Source organism: Bombus flavifrons, chromosome 8 (genome assembly GCF_040668555.2).
Source record: "Bombus flavifrons isolate JBK064 chromosome 8, iyBomFlav1_principal, whole genome shotgun sequence".
NCBI classification, from domain to species: domain Eukaryota; kingdom Metazoa; phylum Arthropoda; class Insecta; order Hymenoptera; family Apidae; genus Bombus; species Bombus flavifrons.
In genome coordinates this window covers 9,511,600-9,530,337 of record NC_138449.1, presented here as the reverse complement: position 1 = coordinate 9,530,337, position 18,738 = coordinate 9,511,600, and the positions used below count along the sequence as shown (strand labels likewise).

General features: G+C 28.4%; 2 protein-coding genes across 3 annotated transcripts; both read left to right on the top strand.

The window, feature by feature from the left end:
• Positions 1-4: 4 nt before the first annotated feature.
• Rnf146 (Ring finger protein 146) lies at positions 5-5,355 on the top strand. Of its 2 annotated transcripts, XM_069117935.1 has the most exons (5): positions 5-138; positions 350-601; positions 2,392-2,679; positions 2,779-2,906; positions 4,677-5,355. In XM_069117935.1, the coding sequence occupies exons 1-5, from the start codon at positions 57-59 to the stop codon at positions 4,737-4,739; spliced, it is 813 nt and encodes a 270-aa protein (XP_068974036.1). In that variant the 5' UTR covers positions 5-56; the 3' UTR covers positions 4,740-5,355. The 2 variants fall into 2 exon arrangements, with proteins under 2 accessions (XP_068974036.1, XP_068974035.1); XM_069117934.1 differs by lacking the exon at positions 4,677-5,355 and having other exon boundaries at positions 2,779-3,238.
• Positions 5,356-6,359: 1,004 nt separating this feature from the next.
• On the top strand, positions 6,360-17,962 carry LOC138182632 (protein tudor). Its single transcript, XM_069118666.1, has 7 exons — positions 6,360-7,181; positions 7,428-10,095; positions 10,173-10,600; positions 11,110-11,314; positions 13,338-13,502; positions 13,901-14,055; positions 14,490-17,962. The coding sequence occupies exons 1-7, from the start codon at positions 6,571-6,573 to the stop codon at positions 17,665-17,667; spliced, it is 7,410 nt and encodes a 2,469-aa protein (XP_068974767.1). The 5' UTR covers positions 6,360-6,570; the 3' UTR covers positions 17,668-17,962.
• The last annotated feature ends 776 nt before the right edge of the window (positions 17,963-18,738 follow it).

Sequence of the window (18,738 nt, the reverse complement as noted above, 5' to 3'; positions counted from 1 at the left end):
TAATATCCACAAGATTTTTCATTTCGTTTAATGAAGAATTAGATTTGTTTGCAATTATGGCTCAAGGGAAACTTCACTCACAAGAAGAAACAAGTAGCACACTTAACGATAAAGAGAAGGAAGCTGACGAAAAAGAAGGTACAGTCTTGAAATAGTTTCGAAAGTATTGAACCCATTATCACTTCTGTTAACATGTATAAGCTATTATTGATTAATTTCATAATAATACATTAAAAATATTTCGTTCGATTTAAAGTAATTCGGTTGTACGTAATTGGAAAATGTCACATGTATTACTCAAACAAGTGTCTTTATTATTATAACATTATTTACAAATGAATTTTTTTAGGTTCAACAACAGTCCTAGAATGTGCAGTCTGCCTTCAACCATGTATATATCCTGCAAGATTACCTTGCAATCATATATATTGTTACCTCTGTGTCAAAGGTGTTGCGAATCAAAGCAAAAGATGTCCCATGTGTCGTCAAGAAATTCCTCCTGATTTTCTTAATAGACCACAGCTGGTAGAAGTAGATGAAGCACGGAAGGAATCAGAACATTTTGAAGAAGAATACCAATGGTTTTACGAAGGTAGAAATGGTACAGTATCTTTTATTACACAAATTTATTTTATTTTTTAGCTATAGATAAGATAATTCTTATAAATATAATTTATTAAATATAAATATATCTACACAAATATACATATATGTATGTCATAGATGTTATGCACAAAGATATAAAAACATGAGTTAAAGAAGTAAATTATTAAGATAATAAGGTAATATACTTCAAATTACAAATAAAATCAATGTTACTAGAACATTAAAGATAAAAAGTAAATAACTTCATTATTTGTTAAAAACATGTGATGAAGTATAGAGGAGTTTATATCATACCCCTTCATAGGTTGGTGGAAGTATGATTCAAGGACTAGCCAGGATTTGGAAGCTATTTACAACCTAGGTAGCACCCAATGTGAAATTTTAATTTGTGGCATGCTTTACATAATTGACTTTAAAAACAATTGTCAGTACAGAAAATATCAACCATATTATAAACGTAATATTAAGCGTGATAGAAAAGATGCACCTTGCAAGGGTGTTTCAGGAATAAAATAAATTGTAATTGCATCTTTTATATCTTTTTAAATATGATTGGCATAAAATATTTTTAATTGTATTTATACCTTATATAACCATTCATAGAACTATCTATAGTATTATGCACAATATACCTGTTATAAATTTTCATGTAAAATATTGTATGATGTAAAAAGTATAAGGATTTCCATTATTTTGTTATAAAAGGATTACAATTTAGTTTCCATGTATATTTGTAATAAAACTTCTGTATTCCAGAATACAAGTTATTTTTCTTTGTAAATTCCCCAGCTGAAACACTTAACATTTGTTTATGTAATGATTATGATTATGATTATGATTATGACTCTGACTCTGACTCGGACTCGGACTCTGACTCGGACTCAGACTCTGACTCTGACTCTGACTCGGACTCTGACTCTGACTCGGACTCTGACTCTGACTCGGACTCGGACTCGGACTCGGACTCGGACTCGGACTCTGACTCTGACTCTGACTCTGACTCGGACTCGGACTCGGACTCTGACTCTGACTCTGACTCTGACTCTGACTCTGACTCTGACTCGGACTCTGACTCTGACTCTGACTCTGACTCTGACTCTGACTCGGACTCGGACTCTGACTCGGACTCAGACTCTGACTCTGACTCTGACTCGGACTCTGACTCTGACTCGGACTCTGACTCTGACTCGGACTCGGACTCGGACTCGGACTCGGACTCGGACTCTGACTCTGACTCTGACTCTGACTCTGACTCTGACTCTGACTCTGACTCTGACTCTGACTCTGACTCTGACTCTGACTCTGACTCTGACTCTGACTCTGACTCTGACTCTGACTCTGACTCTGACTCTGACTCTGACTCTGACTCTGACTCTGACTCTGACTCTGACTCTGACTCTGACTCTGACTCTGACTCTGACTCTGACTCTGACTCTGACTCTGACTCTGACTCTGACTCTGACTCTGACTCTGACTCTGACTCTGACTCTGACTCTGACTCTGACTCTGACTCTGACTCTGACTCTGACTCTGACTCTGACTCTGACTCTGACTCTGACTCTGACTCTGACTCTGACTCTGACTCTGACTCTGACTCGGACTCGGACTCGGACTCTGACTCGGATTCCAATTCCGATTCCGATTCCGATTCCGATTCCGATTCCGATTCCGATTCCGATTCCGATTCCGATTCTGATTCTCACACTCACCCTGATTCTGACTCTAACTCTGATTTTGATTCTATGGACAACATAACTTGTGTAATTTTGAATTACATTGTTACAGGTTGGTGGCAATATGATCAACGTACAAGTCATGAATTAGAAACTGCATATAAACAAGGCAAACGGAATTGTGAATTATTGATCGCAGGATTTCTTTATATTGCTGATTTTGGTTCAATGCTCCAATTACGTAGAAATGATCCTTCTAGGCGAAGAAAAATTAAACGTGATTTATATAATGTACCAAAAAAAGGAGTAGCAGGTTTAAGATTAATTAATCAAGATGAAGAAATCACTAGAGAAGTAAGGGGAGCAGAAAGACCAGCTAGTCCTGCAAGTGATGATATGGGTATAATAATTACTAAAACCAGTTTTTAATCATACTTGTGAGAGCTTTGTAATGATTATTAGCATTATATATATGGGTAATGTAACGTTTTGTTTAAAGGCACCGGAGATGGTACAAATACTCCAGTACCTCCAAGTAATACACCACAAACACCAGCTGGTGGAACAGCAAGTGGTGATGCTACACCTCTAAATGACAGAATGGAACAAAGAGACTCTTTACATCAGGTATTAGAACAAATGCGTTCCTTAGTTCTGAGAGAACATTTATCTTCAGATACAGATGATGAATTAGAGGAAGATGAAGGAAGTGAATCACCTTCCACTCATCCTACATTATAATGACTACAAACATCTAATATTTCCTATTCATCAAATGAAGATCATTTTTAAAAAGTTTAATTTATTGGAATAAATGTGCATCCTATTAAATGAAAAATATAGTATAATAAACTCATATACATGTTCAAAGATGCAGAACATTTATATATGTGATGTACTGACATGCAATCTGTACATTGCTCTGTGATGCTTATTAAAAACAAAACAATTAAGTACAATTAAGTCTTTCACAACTAAATATTCAGTGGATGATCATTTTAAATATTCTTTTGCATATTACGAATGTTCAGGCTTTATAAATGTATATATTAGTAATTTTACACTTTTTACCATCTCGTTAAAAAATGTTCTCCAGGAAAGAAATATCATTCCATGTTCCTGTACTTTAATGTTAATTCTACTTAATTCATGTTTATGTAATTTTCATAATTATTGTAAATTATGTTATGTCGTAACTTTAGGTTATTGAGAGTAATTAAGAATATTTAAAATTTTTTTGTATCTTAAAAAATAACAATAATAATCTACTGTTTTTGCACATAAAATGTTAATATATTCTGAAATTTAGCAATATTTTCTTATTTATACGTTCGATATAATTAGCGCACTGCCATCTTTTTTGCATTTGTTATCAACATTGCTTATATTAATCTTTTAAATTGATGCACATCGAAAAATAACATGATTTTCATTCAACTTGTTAATATTATCGTTAAAAATAAACTAGACATTTGTTAAAAAATCATAGCGTTTCTCGTGCATTGTAGATAATTTTACTATAATGGTGATAATACTATCGATTCTAGTAATATAAAAATATTTTTTACCGAATAGTTTTTACACCTCCAGTATTTAAAAATTAGATGTAAAAAGAAATTATAAATACTAAAATAATTATGTAAACTTTTATTTGAATATTTTTACAAATATTATAAACAACGAAAATTAAAAATATATAATAATCTTTTAATAAAAAAAAAGATATGTATAATATGAAATAAATAATTAATTTTAGATATATTATATAAGAATTTTCGATTTTTCATGATAAAAATAAAAATAGAGCATATGTTAGGTACTTTCTTGTACTTTTATTCTTTTATTTTTTTGTTATATTTACCGAATTACAAAATATATTACTACTTTTCTGATAATATTATGCTTCAAATTTTTACTTCTTTTTAAATAAAATAAGACAGATTCATTTTTTCTAGATTAAAACTATGCTGCTGTGCATCAAATTTCATATAACATTAAGTTTCTCTTTCATCATAGATGTAAATCACTAATTATTTTAGTATTAGATTTCATTCAAATTTAATATTTTCAAACGCAGTATGTAGTATTAAAAAAACAGTTGAGAAAATTTACATATCTCATTACTTACAATAATTTGACAATCAGGAACTTAATTATAACTTTGAAGCTGTAAATCGTAACGAGTGATTCAAGAGTTTATTTCCGTTCTTGTTTAACACTGATTTGAATGATTGATAATTTATTATGATTTTCGTAATGAACCGTAAATGTGATGTAATGCAAGTGTCCGAAATTGTGATATTTTAACTCTGTTTCACTCGTTCTTTTTTAAAAAATAAAAGATTAAATGAATTTTCTAACTACTTTTCTTTGTTATAATGTCGCATCAACATCTAGTGGGCTTGCGTCACAGTGCAACTCGGTCTCGTCACAGGAGGAATAGATTGCCAGAACTGCTGAAACAACTAATATAAGTAATTTCGCGTACATGCATTTTAGCGTGTTCAGATACATATAAACAAGTCATTCTTCTGAAGTACATAAATTGTGTCAAGACTTTGCGACTTTTTGAAAACTTTTTTACAGATCTTAAAAAGATAAGAGTAAGATCTGTATTCTTTAATATTAGTTGATATTAGGCATTCTAAATACCCTATTTGAATTTGTAAAACATAATTTTCTATCGATCTTTTAACATCATTTACTATCGTACACTTCATATTTATTATGTCAGTATTATGATATAGTATAGTATCATGATACCAATTACATGTACTTATATTCGAATTAACATTTGAATCAATATCAGTTTGATTAAATTCCTACACAACATATAGATATTCTATTTAGGGATTAAATACATTTTATATACTTTTGATGAGATTGTCAAAAAAGCTTTAAAACTTGACTAAAATCATGTGCAGTTATATACAAATATAGTTCTGATAGAGACAGGAGAATTTTCCTTATCTGATGTGATTACGATAATGTTACTTAAAAAAAATATTTTGATAGCCTTGCAAAATTATTTAAATTATGGAAGGTTTTAGTTTTTAATGGAGTATATTTTATAAAAAAAATTATGTAATGCAATTTTGTAAAAATAATTCTTAAAAACATGTATTGTAATGGTTCTTAAGAATTAAAAATATATGCTTTTATATATATGTATATATATGAATATATGTATAGTAGCATATAGAAAAGTATATATGCATATATAAATATATATGTATGTGTATTACATAGTTGTCATATTTATTTCTAGTAACACACATATATGATAATATTAACAAAACATATTTTTCATGAACAATTAATATTTCACCCTATTTTATTTGAAAATGTAATAAAAATATATATAAGGAATTTTACAAATAAAAATTGCTATTTTCACAATTATACTAATATATTTAGTATATGTTATTATGCATATTTGAAAAGAATATTAAATTAAAATTCATTTATATCTTTTTTGACAAAATTAAATGTATAGAACGTATCTTAAACGGCATATAATTTAAATTTTCGCGCCATCTAATCATTTCAAAATAATGTTCAAGAACACTTCCGTGGGCGTAACAAGAAGCCGGCCAACCGCCAGATTCTGATGTTGTATGTGAAAGAACAATTTTGTGAAAAAGCTAGTGATTATTTAGTTTCTAATGAAATGAATTAAAAAAAAACGTCTTTGATACCCTAATTGTGAGGTTTGTATTACATGTAGCTTTACATTTAGTTGTAATATTGATATACCTTTTTTTATACGCAGTATCATATAAAGAATATCGGTTTAAGTGTATGTGCATTTACAATTGATGAATGTGATCTACATATTTAATATTACAAGTAGAACAAATAGTAGCATATGTGAAAAGAAGTTTATGTAAATTTTTATTATACTACATTCAAATGAGTAAGGAGTCAAATAATTTAACAGAATATGAAACGGTTACGTGATACCTTTTGATACAATATGGTAAAAATAAAAAAAATTGTTTATATCGGTAACTTTTAAAATTTATATACATAAGAAGTAATGCCGTTAGGAAAGGTATATAAGAATAGAAATAGTTATGATCGCATGATCCTCCGATCTCATTATTTGATAAGTCGCGGCTAAGGTGGCCTACTTTCCGATAACGGTGAGGATTGAGTAAAATTACTTTTGAGATATCTAACAAAGGTTTTGTATTTCAGATTACACAAGTTCACCTATTTAATGAAATAAAAATTAAAAAAATATATAAGAAAATACAAATTTTTATGATACAAAAAATTATATAACACAATGAGCATAAAACAAAATTCAGAGTTGATTATTTTTGTGACTCATATTGAACCATGCCATACATTCCTCAGAATATGGGGTCAAATAGATAAAAATTCTGCAACATGTGTAGAACGTATGATTTTACCCCTTGTTGAACAATTTACTAAACGTCAAAACTGTGTTAAAACTCAGTCAACCAATTTGCGCATAAATGCTCTTTGTTGTGCTAAATTTCAAAATGATGGATATTATCGAGCAAGAATAAAGCATATAAATAATATTGATAATACTGTGCTTTTACATTTCATCGATTATGGTAATCTTGAATTGTTTCCAATACAAGAAATACATTTACTTGACGATATACCTGGTTCTGAATCTTTACAATCTTTTCCACCTGTGGCGTTTCAATTTACATTAATGCATTTATTACCTGTAAATGGTCATTGGTCTAACGAAGTAATTGAGTCAATTCAAAAGACTCTACGGTACAATGAATATAAAATTGTGATTCATACTATAACCAATAGCGATAATTTTATTAAACTTGTGTACAATGATGAGGATTTCACTGAATTGTTAATCAGGAGATACATAGCAAAAAGAGCAACATTGCTAGAAATGTATAGGTATTTATTTTATTTTGATATCTATAAAATAAATATTTCTATATCATATTGCTTTTGTAATTATTATTTACAATCTTATGTTTGTGTCACTCATAATTTTGCATTTTATTATCAATTATAAGTTTAAAATATTGACTTTCATATTATTTATTGAATTATATTTAATTATGCTTAATAAAATGTTGCTGAGAATTTGGAAGAATTTACAGACATTACTCTTATTAAAACTTTTATATATCTTTCTAGTTCAAGAGGTATAACAGACCCTGAATTGCTATTATATGAAAAAAATCTGAGTTCATTACATTCTACTGAAAATGAAGTTCAAGAATTTCAACAAAATGTTTGTTCATGCTGTGCAGCTCAGCAAAAACATACGATGCATGCCTCTGTTCAAGAAGCTCTTGTATTTAAATCTCGCATTTTGGATGTATCATCAAAGCATGATGTATATGTTTCATTTGTAGAAGATGGTCCATATAAGTTTTCTGTGCAACTTCAAAGTACCACTCAGGTATTGCGCGTACTCATGAGAGATATTAACAGTCATCCTCTAGAGCCATTACAAGAACCTCCATTACCTGGATCAGTATGTCTAGGTCGTTATACGCGAGATAAGGTGTTATGCAGAGCTGTTGTAATGTCTGTTATGGAAAATAAGTGTAAACTTTACTATGTCGATTTTGGTCACACGGAAGTGTTACCATACACAGATATTTTCAAGTTACCACCTCACTTTATTAATCCTAGAGTGCTCTCTATTCGGTTCACATTAAGCGGTGTACACGAATTAAATGTTACAGGTACAATGAAAGAATATTTTAAACAAGTACTAGCAGGAAAACTCCTTGTTTTGCATGTCTGCCCACCAGAGGGACCACCTTTAGTACAATATGGAGACTTATATGTTAATGGAAAAAACATAAAAGACATTCTTAGAGAAGCATTTCCACCTCCAGTTATGCTGAAATCTATAAATTGTTTTACATACCAAACACCAAAATCATTATTAGTAGAAGACGTAGTAAATGTCTATGTTTCGTTTGTGGAATCTTATAAGAAATTTTTTGTACGACTCGAGGATTATGTACCATCTCTTGAATTAATAATGAATGATTTAGCAGATTTTTGTACAACTGCACCTACTTTAAGTCTTGCAGAATTAAAGATTGGTCTTCCTTGTGCTGCTTTATATGATGATCAATGGTATAGAGCACAGATTCTGGACATAAATGGAGAAAAACTAAAAGTCTTATATGTAGATTATGGTAATGAAGAAATTGTAACTTTAAAGTCTCTTCGTTCAATTCGTGCCGACTTAGTCAAAACATTGCCAGCACAAGCTATAAAATGTACTTTGCATGGTCATCGAGTGATTGAACCTACTCAAGAAACTCACGATCGGTTTGAGTCATACACTTTAGAGAAACGTTTCCATATAAAAGTTATAGATATAACTTCTAATGGTCTAGTGGTAGATTTGTATGAAAAAGAGCACAACATGAATATTCTTTCTGAATTGTTTCATATAGTTCCAGTTGAACATGTAAGAAATCAGTACTCTTTTAAACTGATTTTGAAAACTGATGAAAATGAGGATGTAAATAAATGGTTTAAAAAGAATCAATCAATATCACTGCATCAAACACATAACAGTAGTAATGATCAAGAAATAAATAAGTTTAAAATTTTTAAAAATGAATCAAGTAGTAATTTTCATCATAATGATTCACAAAATGAAAGATTTAACAGAGATGAGTCTTCTAATAATCGTAGTACAAAAGATAAATGGAACAATAGACATGATGGTAATGATTCGTCTAAAATCGGGAAAGATACCAGAGGTAATAGAAATAGAGCTTCAGATACATCATTTAAAGGCAATACCAAACATGGGAAAAGTAGTACTAATCGTGGTAGTTATTCTAGACGTGGAGGCATTTCTGAAAGAATGCAAAGTAACAAATTCAGTGATAGAAATAACGACGGAAATTATAGAAGTGGGAAGACAAATAGCGATTATCATGATAGTAATAGATCTAAAGAAAGAAAAGGACAAGGATATAGGCTTGTACAAAATAAGTTAAACATCGCTAATTATACTTGTGATGAAAAAGGACAAAATCCTATGAAACATAAAAATGAAATTCATATTCCACATCATACTATAAATACTGGAATTATAAAACCTTCTGAAGTAGTTGTTATAAATAGCCTCTGTGACTTTTTTGTACAATTAAATAGTGATTATATTGCTTTAGAGACTATGATGGAAAATATGGCATCAGTATATGAAAATGGAGGAAGGTTACTAGAAGAATCTAACATGTTTTGTGGCACATATTGCATTGCTCAGTATTCAAAAGACCTAAAATGGTATAGAGCTGTAATCAAATCCACTAAAGAAGATGGTGTAACTGTACAATTCATAGATTATGGCAATATAGAAACAGTTGAATATTGTAAAATTAAATCTATACAAAAGGAATTTTTGGAACTCCCAATACAAGCTATACATTGTAAACTATTTGGTGTAAAGGATGATAATCTTAGTTCAAAAAAAATAAAAGCTTTTGAGAATTTAGTTATTAATAAAACAGTAGAAGCAGAATTTATAAGTGAAGAAAATGGTATGTACAGTGTCTTACTGAAAAGAGTAACTGATAATGGGCAAACAGAGATTTTCATAAATAGAGAATTTTGTGAGGATACCGAACTAACAAAAGAAAACATAACTGAATGGAGTACAATTCCATATGCACCTGGAACTAAAAAAGACGTGATTATTACATGGTTTACAAATCCCAATAATTTTTATTGTCAAATACTCGATAACGAAAACGAATTTAAGTTTATGATGAATGAAATTCAGAGGATATATGTTACTAAAAAACCAATTTCATATACGTTACAGGTAATTATTTGATTTGGATGATTTAAAATTTCCGTGTATTACATATATTATAAACTGGTTTTCATAAATACCTTTAGGTTGGATCTCCAGTAGTGGCAATATTCTCTGACGATGGAGCTTTTTATCGTGCAGAAATCATTGAATTAAATAAATTAAATGGTCATCTTATTCAGTACATAGATTTTGGAAATAGTGCTATAGTTGATCCTCAGAACATTTATCCAGTAGAAAAGGAATTAATGCGTCTTCCTAAACAAGCTGTCCAATGTTCATTGCTAAATGTTGCTCCACTAGATGGTTCTAATTGGTCTGAAGCAAATACAAAAGAAATTGATAATTGCTTTAATGTTGACAACTGCACGTGTGTTTTTCACGATAAAAAAGATAATAAATATTTAATATCGTTAATTAATAACGGAAACGATGTAGCTAAGATGTTAGCTAAACTAAATCTTGCATCACTATCCAATTCAGGTACTAAATCAGATGTTGATGTTAAAGGTAAGATAATTTTTATATATCTTTTTTATAACTTATTTATATCTGATTTAAACAATTTCTAAAAATGAAATTAAATGATTCGTTTTCTTTTTAAAAGTAGGCAAAAGAATCTTTAATGAAAAATATTAAACAAGTCTTATATTTTGTAATATATTTTTTTAAATATAACGATATAATTATATAATTTTATTTTATAAAAGTATACCTTTACAATTTTATATATGTATATAACGTACACACATATATTAAATGTTAATAATAGAACTAATACAAATAACATATGAAATAATTGATTAATATAACAATGAATCTTATTTTAAGATTTTAGCATAATAAAAAACTACAAAAAGTATAATCCTATTTTAATGTGCATTTTAGAAGAAGATATGATTTAAAAGAATAAGTAAAAACGATTAAATATGTTTCATGAACAAAAATTGATTAAACATACATGATTAAACATACTTACATATGATTAATTTTAATAATAATCAAGAAGTATATAATATGTAGCATTATTTTACTTTCAGATAATAATACTTCAAAACCAATAATTAAATCTAAAATAAAAAGAGTGGATATAAATCTCTTAAATGGTCAAACACTTCGAGTAAAAGTTTCAAGTGTTCAAAATATGTCAGAATTCTATGTACAATTAGCTTCAGCTACTGAATGTGAAAATATAATTAAGACATACATGGCTAAGAAAAATCCTAAGGTACGTTTACACACATGCAAATATATTTAATTACATTATTAAATAAAAATATCATGAATAGTAATCTTAGTAGATATTGCATGAGTACATTATTTATGATTGTGTATCTATCTATCTATGTATATGTATGTATCTATCTATTGTATTATCCGTTTTTTCACGATTACATTATATTTAATCATTTTTCATGATTACGTACCTATCTATTATATTACTCTGCAAGTACATAGTACTCATGTACTTACAGTGTAAGATGAATAGATAAATGCAGGTTTAATTTTATATTTGATGCATGGAAGTTACTGATATGTAAAAATTATTGTTCAGTAAATCTAATTTATTTATACATCTGTTAATAAGAAATATTATAATCTTTCTAAATTTAGTTAGAATATTAAATTTATAAAATTGAGAAAAAATATCTTTAAACAAAAAATCGTTAAAACAATGCTTTAAACATAAAATTACCTTAATTATGTTATTAAAATTTAAATGGTACATATTTTAATGCATGAGTTACAAACTATTTGTACTGATACTTGGTTATTATTAATGTTTATGCTAATAATTAATTGAAGTGGTTTAATTACTATTGCAATTGTTCCTTTTTATTATATACCTTCGATTGCGATATTAAAAAATTGGAAAAGATCATAACAAACTAATCCTTAAACTAACAAAAATTATTATAAGGGAAACTATACAATTACTGAATTAACAATCTATTACTAATCTTCATTATTCTAATCATATGTCCTTTGTTATTGTCTTTTATATGTCTTTCATTGCACAATATATGGTATTAATAACTTAATCAAAGTAAAATTTATCTTCCTTGTGCTGTACTGACACTTTCTTCTACCAAGTTATGTGTTCAGTATATTTAATATATTTATACATTTATCATACACAGTAATATCTCTGCCATTTTGTATTTTGATTAATGGACCTGTATTTGATTAATAATTTGTAAATAAAATGTATTTTATAAAGTAAGAAGAGGTAAGTTTATGTATTTTGTGCAGTATTACAATCATAGAATTGCATTATATTCACTACTTATTATTAGAGTACTTATATTAAAACAAATATATGAAGTCATGTTGAGCACATTAATAGTATAAATACAAAATTCATTTCAAATTTATTTAGAGAATTTTATTCTAACTTTTAGCATTTTGTGTATTTTAAAATTTTTATTTTTTTTTTTACAAGAATAAATATTTAGACATTTTTAACTTTAAATATATTTATTTTACATAATAAACTGTGTGTATTTTTAAAATCAATATTTTTGTTAACTAATGTTTTTGTGTTGTTATTTTTATTTCTATATACTCACTTATACAGGGTGGTTGGTAACTGGTGGTACAAACCATCGTAAAGGGGGTGATTCTACGCGAAAAAAGAAGTCGGAAATATAGAATAAAAATTTTTCGTTTGAGGCTTTGTTTTCGAGAAAATCGACTTTGAATTTTCGTTCGGTACGCGTGCACTTTATCACGTCTCGTTATAACGGATCTTACTGTAAATCGTTGTCTCGATGGAAAAATTAAAAAAAAAATTAAAAAAATGCTTATTCTATATTTTCGACTTCTTTTTTCGCTTAGAATCACCTCTTTTCCGCTTGTACCACCAGTTACCAACCACCCTGTATAATACATTCGTAATTTATTATGTTAATAGAAGTAAATATTTCATTCCCCTTATTCTGTTATGTCTAACATTGCATGTTAATTTTTCTTTTTTTTTTTATAAATATATTGAATACATATATCTAATCATTTCTGCAATGTGTAGTATTTTGATACTAATAAAAATAAGATTATATTTAATAAGTAACTTATCTCTATTTATATTTTAAGTTTCTATAAAAAATTAGGGTAAAAATTATTTATTTATCAAAATAATTTTAATTGAAGATCATATCAAGAATAGTATGAAACTAATATTAAAATTAAACTTGTGCATAAAAATTTAAGTAAATTTACAATATTGGTAAGGATAAGTATGGCAATGGCAGGTGATGCAACGATTATCAACCCATGAGATACGCCCAGGCACAGGTTGTTTGGTTGATTCAGATGGAGTTTGGAGACGGGCGGTAATCAGTAGCTGTTTACAATCCACAGGCTTTACTGTAAAATTCATTGATACTGGAGCATACCATGAAATTAAGTCATATAGTGTGAGTTTTGCAAAAAAGAAAAATACAAAAGCTAGATCAATGTAAATGCTAAATTCAATTTATGTATAGATAATGTAACATTGCTAGGAGTAGAAGTTACTTAATACTATACTTGCTGCATTGAAGAATGTTAATGCAATAACACAATTCATTTTAGCGAATTAAAGATTTATAGTAGAACTAAAGTAGTTTTTATTTATGTTAAGATTATTAATTTCTTAAGTATAAATCTTTAAATTAATAGTATATTGCTTAATACTAATCAATGCGCTTGATTAAATATTTGAAATATTTAATATGATATATTCAGTATAATAAAAATATTCTTACATTATTTGCTTTTACATCGTCTTTGTTTAATAAAAACTTTTGATTATTATTATAACTTATTAATTTAGGTGTTAGCTTTACCAGGAGAACTTTCTGTAATGCAGCATCAATCAATTGAATGTTCCCTTGTAAGAGATACTATTTCTGAGACAGATACTAAATTCAAAGAAACTATTGAGGGAAAAGAAGTAATTATAAATGTGAAAGAAATTAACAATAATAGGTAAATTTAATCTTCAGCTTGTTATAAATTGTTACTAGAATATTTTTCTAGTAATGAACAAAATATATTTTTGTTTCATGTTCTTTTATAAAATTCAGAGAAATTGGTAATGTGAATACAGAAAAATTTATAATATGATACTACCCTAATAAGTGAATAGAAAATAAAGTCATTCATAGTCATTTGACCAGTGCTTTTTTTTTTAAATGTAAATAAAAATTTTTAATGATAAATGATTCATGTATCATTAATCCATCAAATTCATATCCATCCTGCATATGAGTTTGAAGAATAGTAATGATGCTAATTCTGCAAAATTTTAATTAAAAGAAACTGTACTCACTCAGTTTGGTAGTATCACAATGCAATTATCTATCCTAATTATGATTTTATTCATTTTTCTATGTATATAAAATTTAATTTTATTTTTGCAGACTTATCGTAAAATTATTTGACCTACATGGTTATACAATAAATATTCCCGAAAAGTCAGATGAAAGAATATCACCAATATGTCCAATGCCTATTTTTAGTTCTACTCAAGAAGTAATAGTGGCACGTATAGAACACTGTGGTAGTATCTGGCTAAAATGTACTCAATACCGCCAAATAGAGAAAGATTTACTTAATGCACTCAATAAGTATTATCCTATTTCCGGAAAATTATTGAAACCAAAGGTGGGTCGTTTATGCGCTGTTACGAGCATTACTGGTCAGTGGTATCGAGCTAAGGTTGTAGATTTTTCTAAGGACAGAATTTCTATATTGTACATTGATTTTGGCACTTTTAGCAGTGTGCCCTATGATAGAGTAATGATGTTAGATTCACAGTTTTATACACCACACCTGTTAACTATTAATGTCGCACTATCAGTAGTAATTAAGGGTACAATATTTGAACAAACAGAAATATTAAAAAATCATTTGATGAAGAAATTTCTTACCTGCGTTTTTCATAATGTTCACAAAAGATGGGTAGTGGAATTGCTACAAAATGGAGAAAAGTTCAGTAGCAAATTCCGTTCTCTTAATTTAACAACAGAACAGAAGGTATATGGACAGAGAGAATCTGCACTTTATAATATGAAAGAGGGTTGTAGATATAAAATCTCTGTAAGTCATATAGATTCACCTAGTCAGTTCTGGCTTCAGTGTACAGATGATTTCGTAGACTATCATAGTAAACATATGCAACTTCAAAATGATGCACTTACATTTCCAGAGATAGATGGAATATTAGAAGAAGGAAGTCTATGCATTATTTTGAACACTATAAATAATTTCTGGTTTAGAGCTCAGGTACTCGATGCCGATGAAGATATCACCAGTGTTCGTCTTATCGATCACGGAACTACAGATGTCATCAATAATAAATCTGGAAAGATTCGACACTTGCCAGATGAGTGGAAAGAAATAAAGGGATATGCAATTAAATGCAGATTAGATGTTATTCCTGCAGAAGCAGAAGATTGGGATTCTGCAGTTTGTAAAAAATTCGAAAGTTTAGTAAGAGTTGATACGCCTATGGAAGCCATGATAATAGCAAATAGTGTTCCGAAACGAGTAGACTTGTTCATAAATGATAAAAGTGTCAGTGAAATGTTAGTCAAAGATCATTATGCTGTAAAGATTGATGCACATGAAGAATTAAAAGAAGAAATAATTGACCTTGAATTGGATCCCTATTCTGCTTTTATATCTCACATTAACTCTCCAAATGAGTTTTGGATTCAAGAAGAAAAATCTGTTGGTGATTTAGAAATTATGGCTGATAGATGTCTTATAGCACATTTGTTTCCCAAAGTGAGAAAAATTAAAAACAATTTATTGTGTGTTGCTAAATATCCTGATGATGAATCTTGGTATAGGGCACGTATTATATCACACAATGATAATGTTATAGAAGTTATATATATAGATTATGGAAATTCAGGTACCTCAACTGAAATACGTGCTGTACCGTCAGATCTTGTAGATATACCTCCTCTAGCAAGAAAATGTCGTTTAGTTATGCCAGAAGGGATTACGGAATGGTCAGAAAAAGCTTGTGAGGAATTTGTAACATTATCAGGTGAAGGAGTATCTGTATTTTTGTTAGAAGTAATTAAAGAAGGTGAAACATCATTGGTAAAATTAACACTAAATGGTGAAAATGTAACAGATATACTTGCAAAATTCTGTGAATCACCGATCATAGAGAAACGATTATCTCCCTTGGGTGAAGAAGATTCACAAAATGTATTTGTTAGTTGCATCAATTCACCTAATGAATTCTGGATTCAAGCAGAAAGCAACACTACAGACTTAAATATAATGTTAAAGAGATTACAAGCAGCACCTAGTTTCCTTCCATTAAGTATATTTGACATTGGTACTATTTGTGCTGCAAAGTATTTAGAAAATGGTCAATGGCGCAGGGCAAAAATTCTTTCACATTCTGAAGAAGGTACTGAAGTTCTGTGTATAGATTATGGCAACATAACGATTACAAACGAAACACGAACGTTACCAGCAGACATTATAGATGTCCCTCCTTTATCGAAATGTTGTGCTCTGAAAAAACCAAACAGTATAAATTCTTGGCCTTTAGATGCTTGCAAAATATTTGAAGAACTTGCTGCAGGTGGAAAAACAATGTTTCAGTCTGAGATTCTTGAAGATACCAGTAATCTTCTCTCTGTTAAATTAAGTTTTAATGGGAAAAATATTGTTGATATTTTAGTACCATTTGTGGAAAATATATCTGAAGATGCTGCAATAAAAGAAGTGAATGAAGCAAACAAGGGAGAAGACGTAGATATAAACAGATTACCAGAAGATAGTGAAAGTCAAAATCAAGAAACAGAAGAAAACACAGGTAATTCATGTCTGAATACTGACTGTGTTGTAGAACTTACTGTAGATGAAATAGTTCAAAATATGGAAGTGGATAAACCAAGAGAAGATGAAGATACATTTAATGACCATAACAATAGTATTGTTACAAACAAAATTGACAAAATAACAGAAAATTTAGAACATAGAAAAGCACAAGCTGAAATAGAGACATATAGTGATAAAAATGAAATGCAAGACATTAAAATACATGCTGGAGTAGAAACTGTGAGTGAAGAAGTTTTATCAAGTACAATGCAGAACGTAACATTGAGTACAATTTCAGACTCATCAGATATTAAAAGTGGCTTAGAAGGTGTTAGAGAAAACCAAAATAATTTAATAATAGCAAGAATAGAAATACTTAATCCTGATATGAAAATAAGTGAATCAAATATAAACCTTCCGTGTTCTGAGAATGTTAAAGATGGAAATACATCCAACTTAAAAGAATTTGTAAGGGAACAATCTGTAGAAACACTAGGGGAAACTGCAGGGAAAGATACTTCCATATGTGTTTTAAAAGAAGAAACTAACATCTTGAGTATTGATGAAACAAAAAAATCTAGTAACGAAGACTGTTATACACGAGACACTGATGAAGTAAATGTTAATATAATGGACTCTAAAGGTTGCTCTGATGTAAGCAATAGGCGTGATGATGAGCCATTGATCGATGTGACAGTTTCTGAAAAGATTACTGATAGGCAAGATGATGATCCTAAAATATCAGAATGATTACATACAAACACTTCATGATGCTGTTACTTGTGAATGATACTAAAATTACTTCTTCAAAATGAAGGTCACTTGTTTTTTTTAAAGAGATCTACGTTTAATTTAAAACTTTCTGTCTATATGAATATCTTGCATGAAAAGAAATATGAAGATTATCATAAATACATAGAGAATAATATTAAAATGTGCTTTTACCAGAAACAAAACAGAAGCTTTCAGTAAAGGACAACATTCCTAAATGAATATTGCAGCTTTAAATATAAAAATTTGGAGTATAAAACATTATTTTTATTTTTATGCTATTTTTTATCTTTTTAGTACATAATTAAGAGCAGTAGCTTGTATTGTTTGATCAAATTATATTAAAATATAGAAATTTTTTTATATTATAAAAGAAACTAGTTTTATAAAAAATGATAATGGAATATTTAGTAATTACAATATATATTGTTTTTTAATTGCAGTATAATTTTCTGGTACTTCGCCAAAGAATAACAAAGAATACATTTGATGTATAGTTATTCAAAATTGTTTTTCTGTTCCAATACTGTGTATTCTAGCATAAAATAAAAAAGAGGTCAATAGTATCTCAGAGATATGTTTAGATACCTAAATGTCTATTTAACAAAATCATATATAAATTTGATATAATATATAAAAATTATATAAATTTATATACTTTAAAATATTCATTTTGAATTAGATTTTGAATTATTAATAGGAATATATGTAATTTTCTATCTTTTTTATTTATATATATCTATATTCAATGGTTCATCAAAAAAAATATAAATCATGTAACTTTTTTAGTTTATTAAATTAACTGCAGACGTAGTGATTTAATAAAAAATTAAGTTCCGCTTTAAAATATTACAATTGTTCATAGAGCCTATATAGATAATGATATAAATATATTACTATTATTATTACTATTGTTAAGGTACTAATTACAAATTTAAGGAAAAATTCTATGATTCAACAGATATTTTATAAAATTATACCAAATTTATGATAAAAAAAAAGAGATAAAAAAGATAAAAAAAATTAAATTCTTTGTTTATAGATATTAGT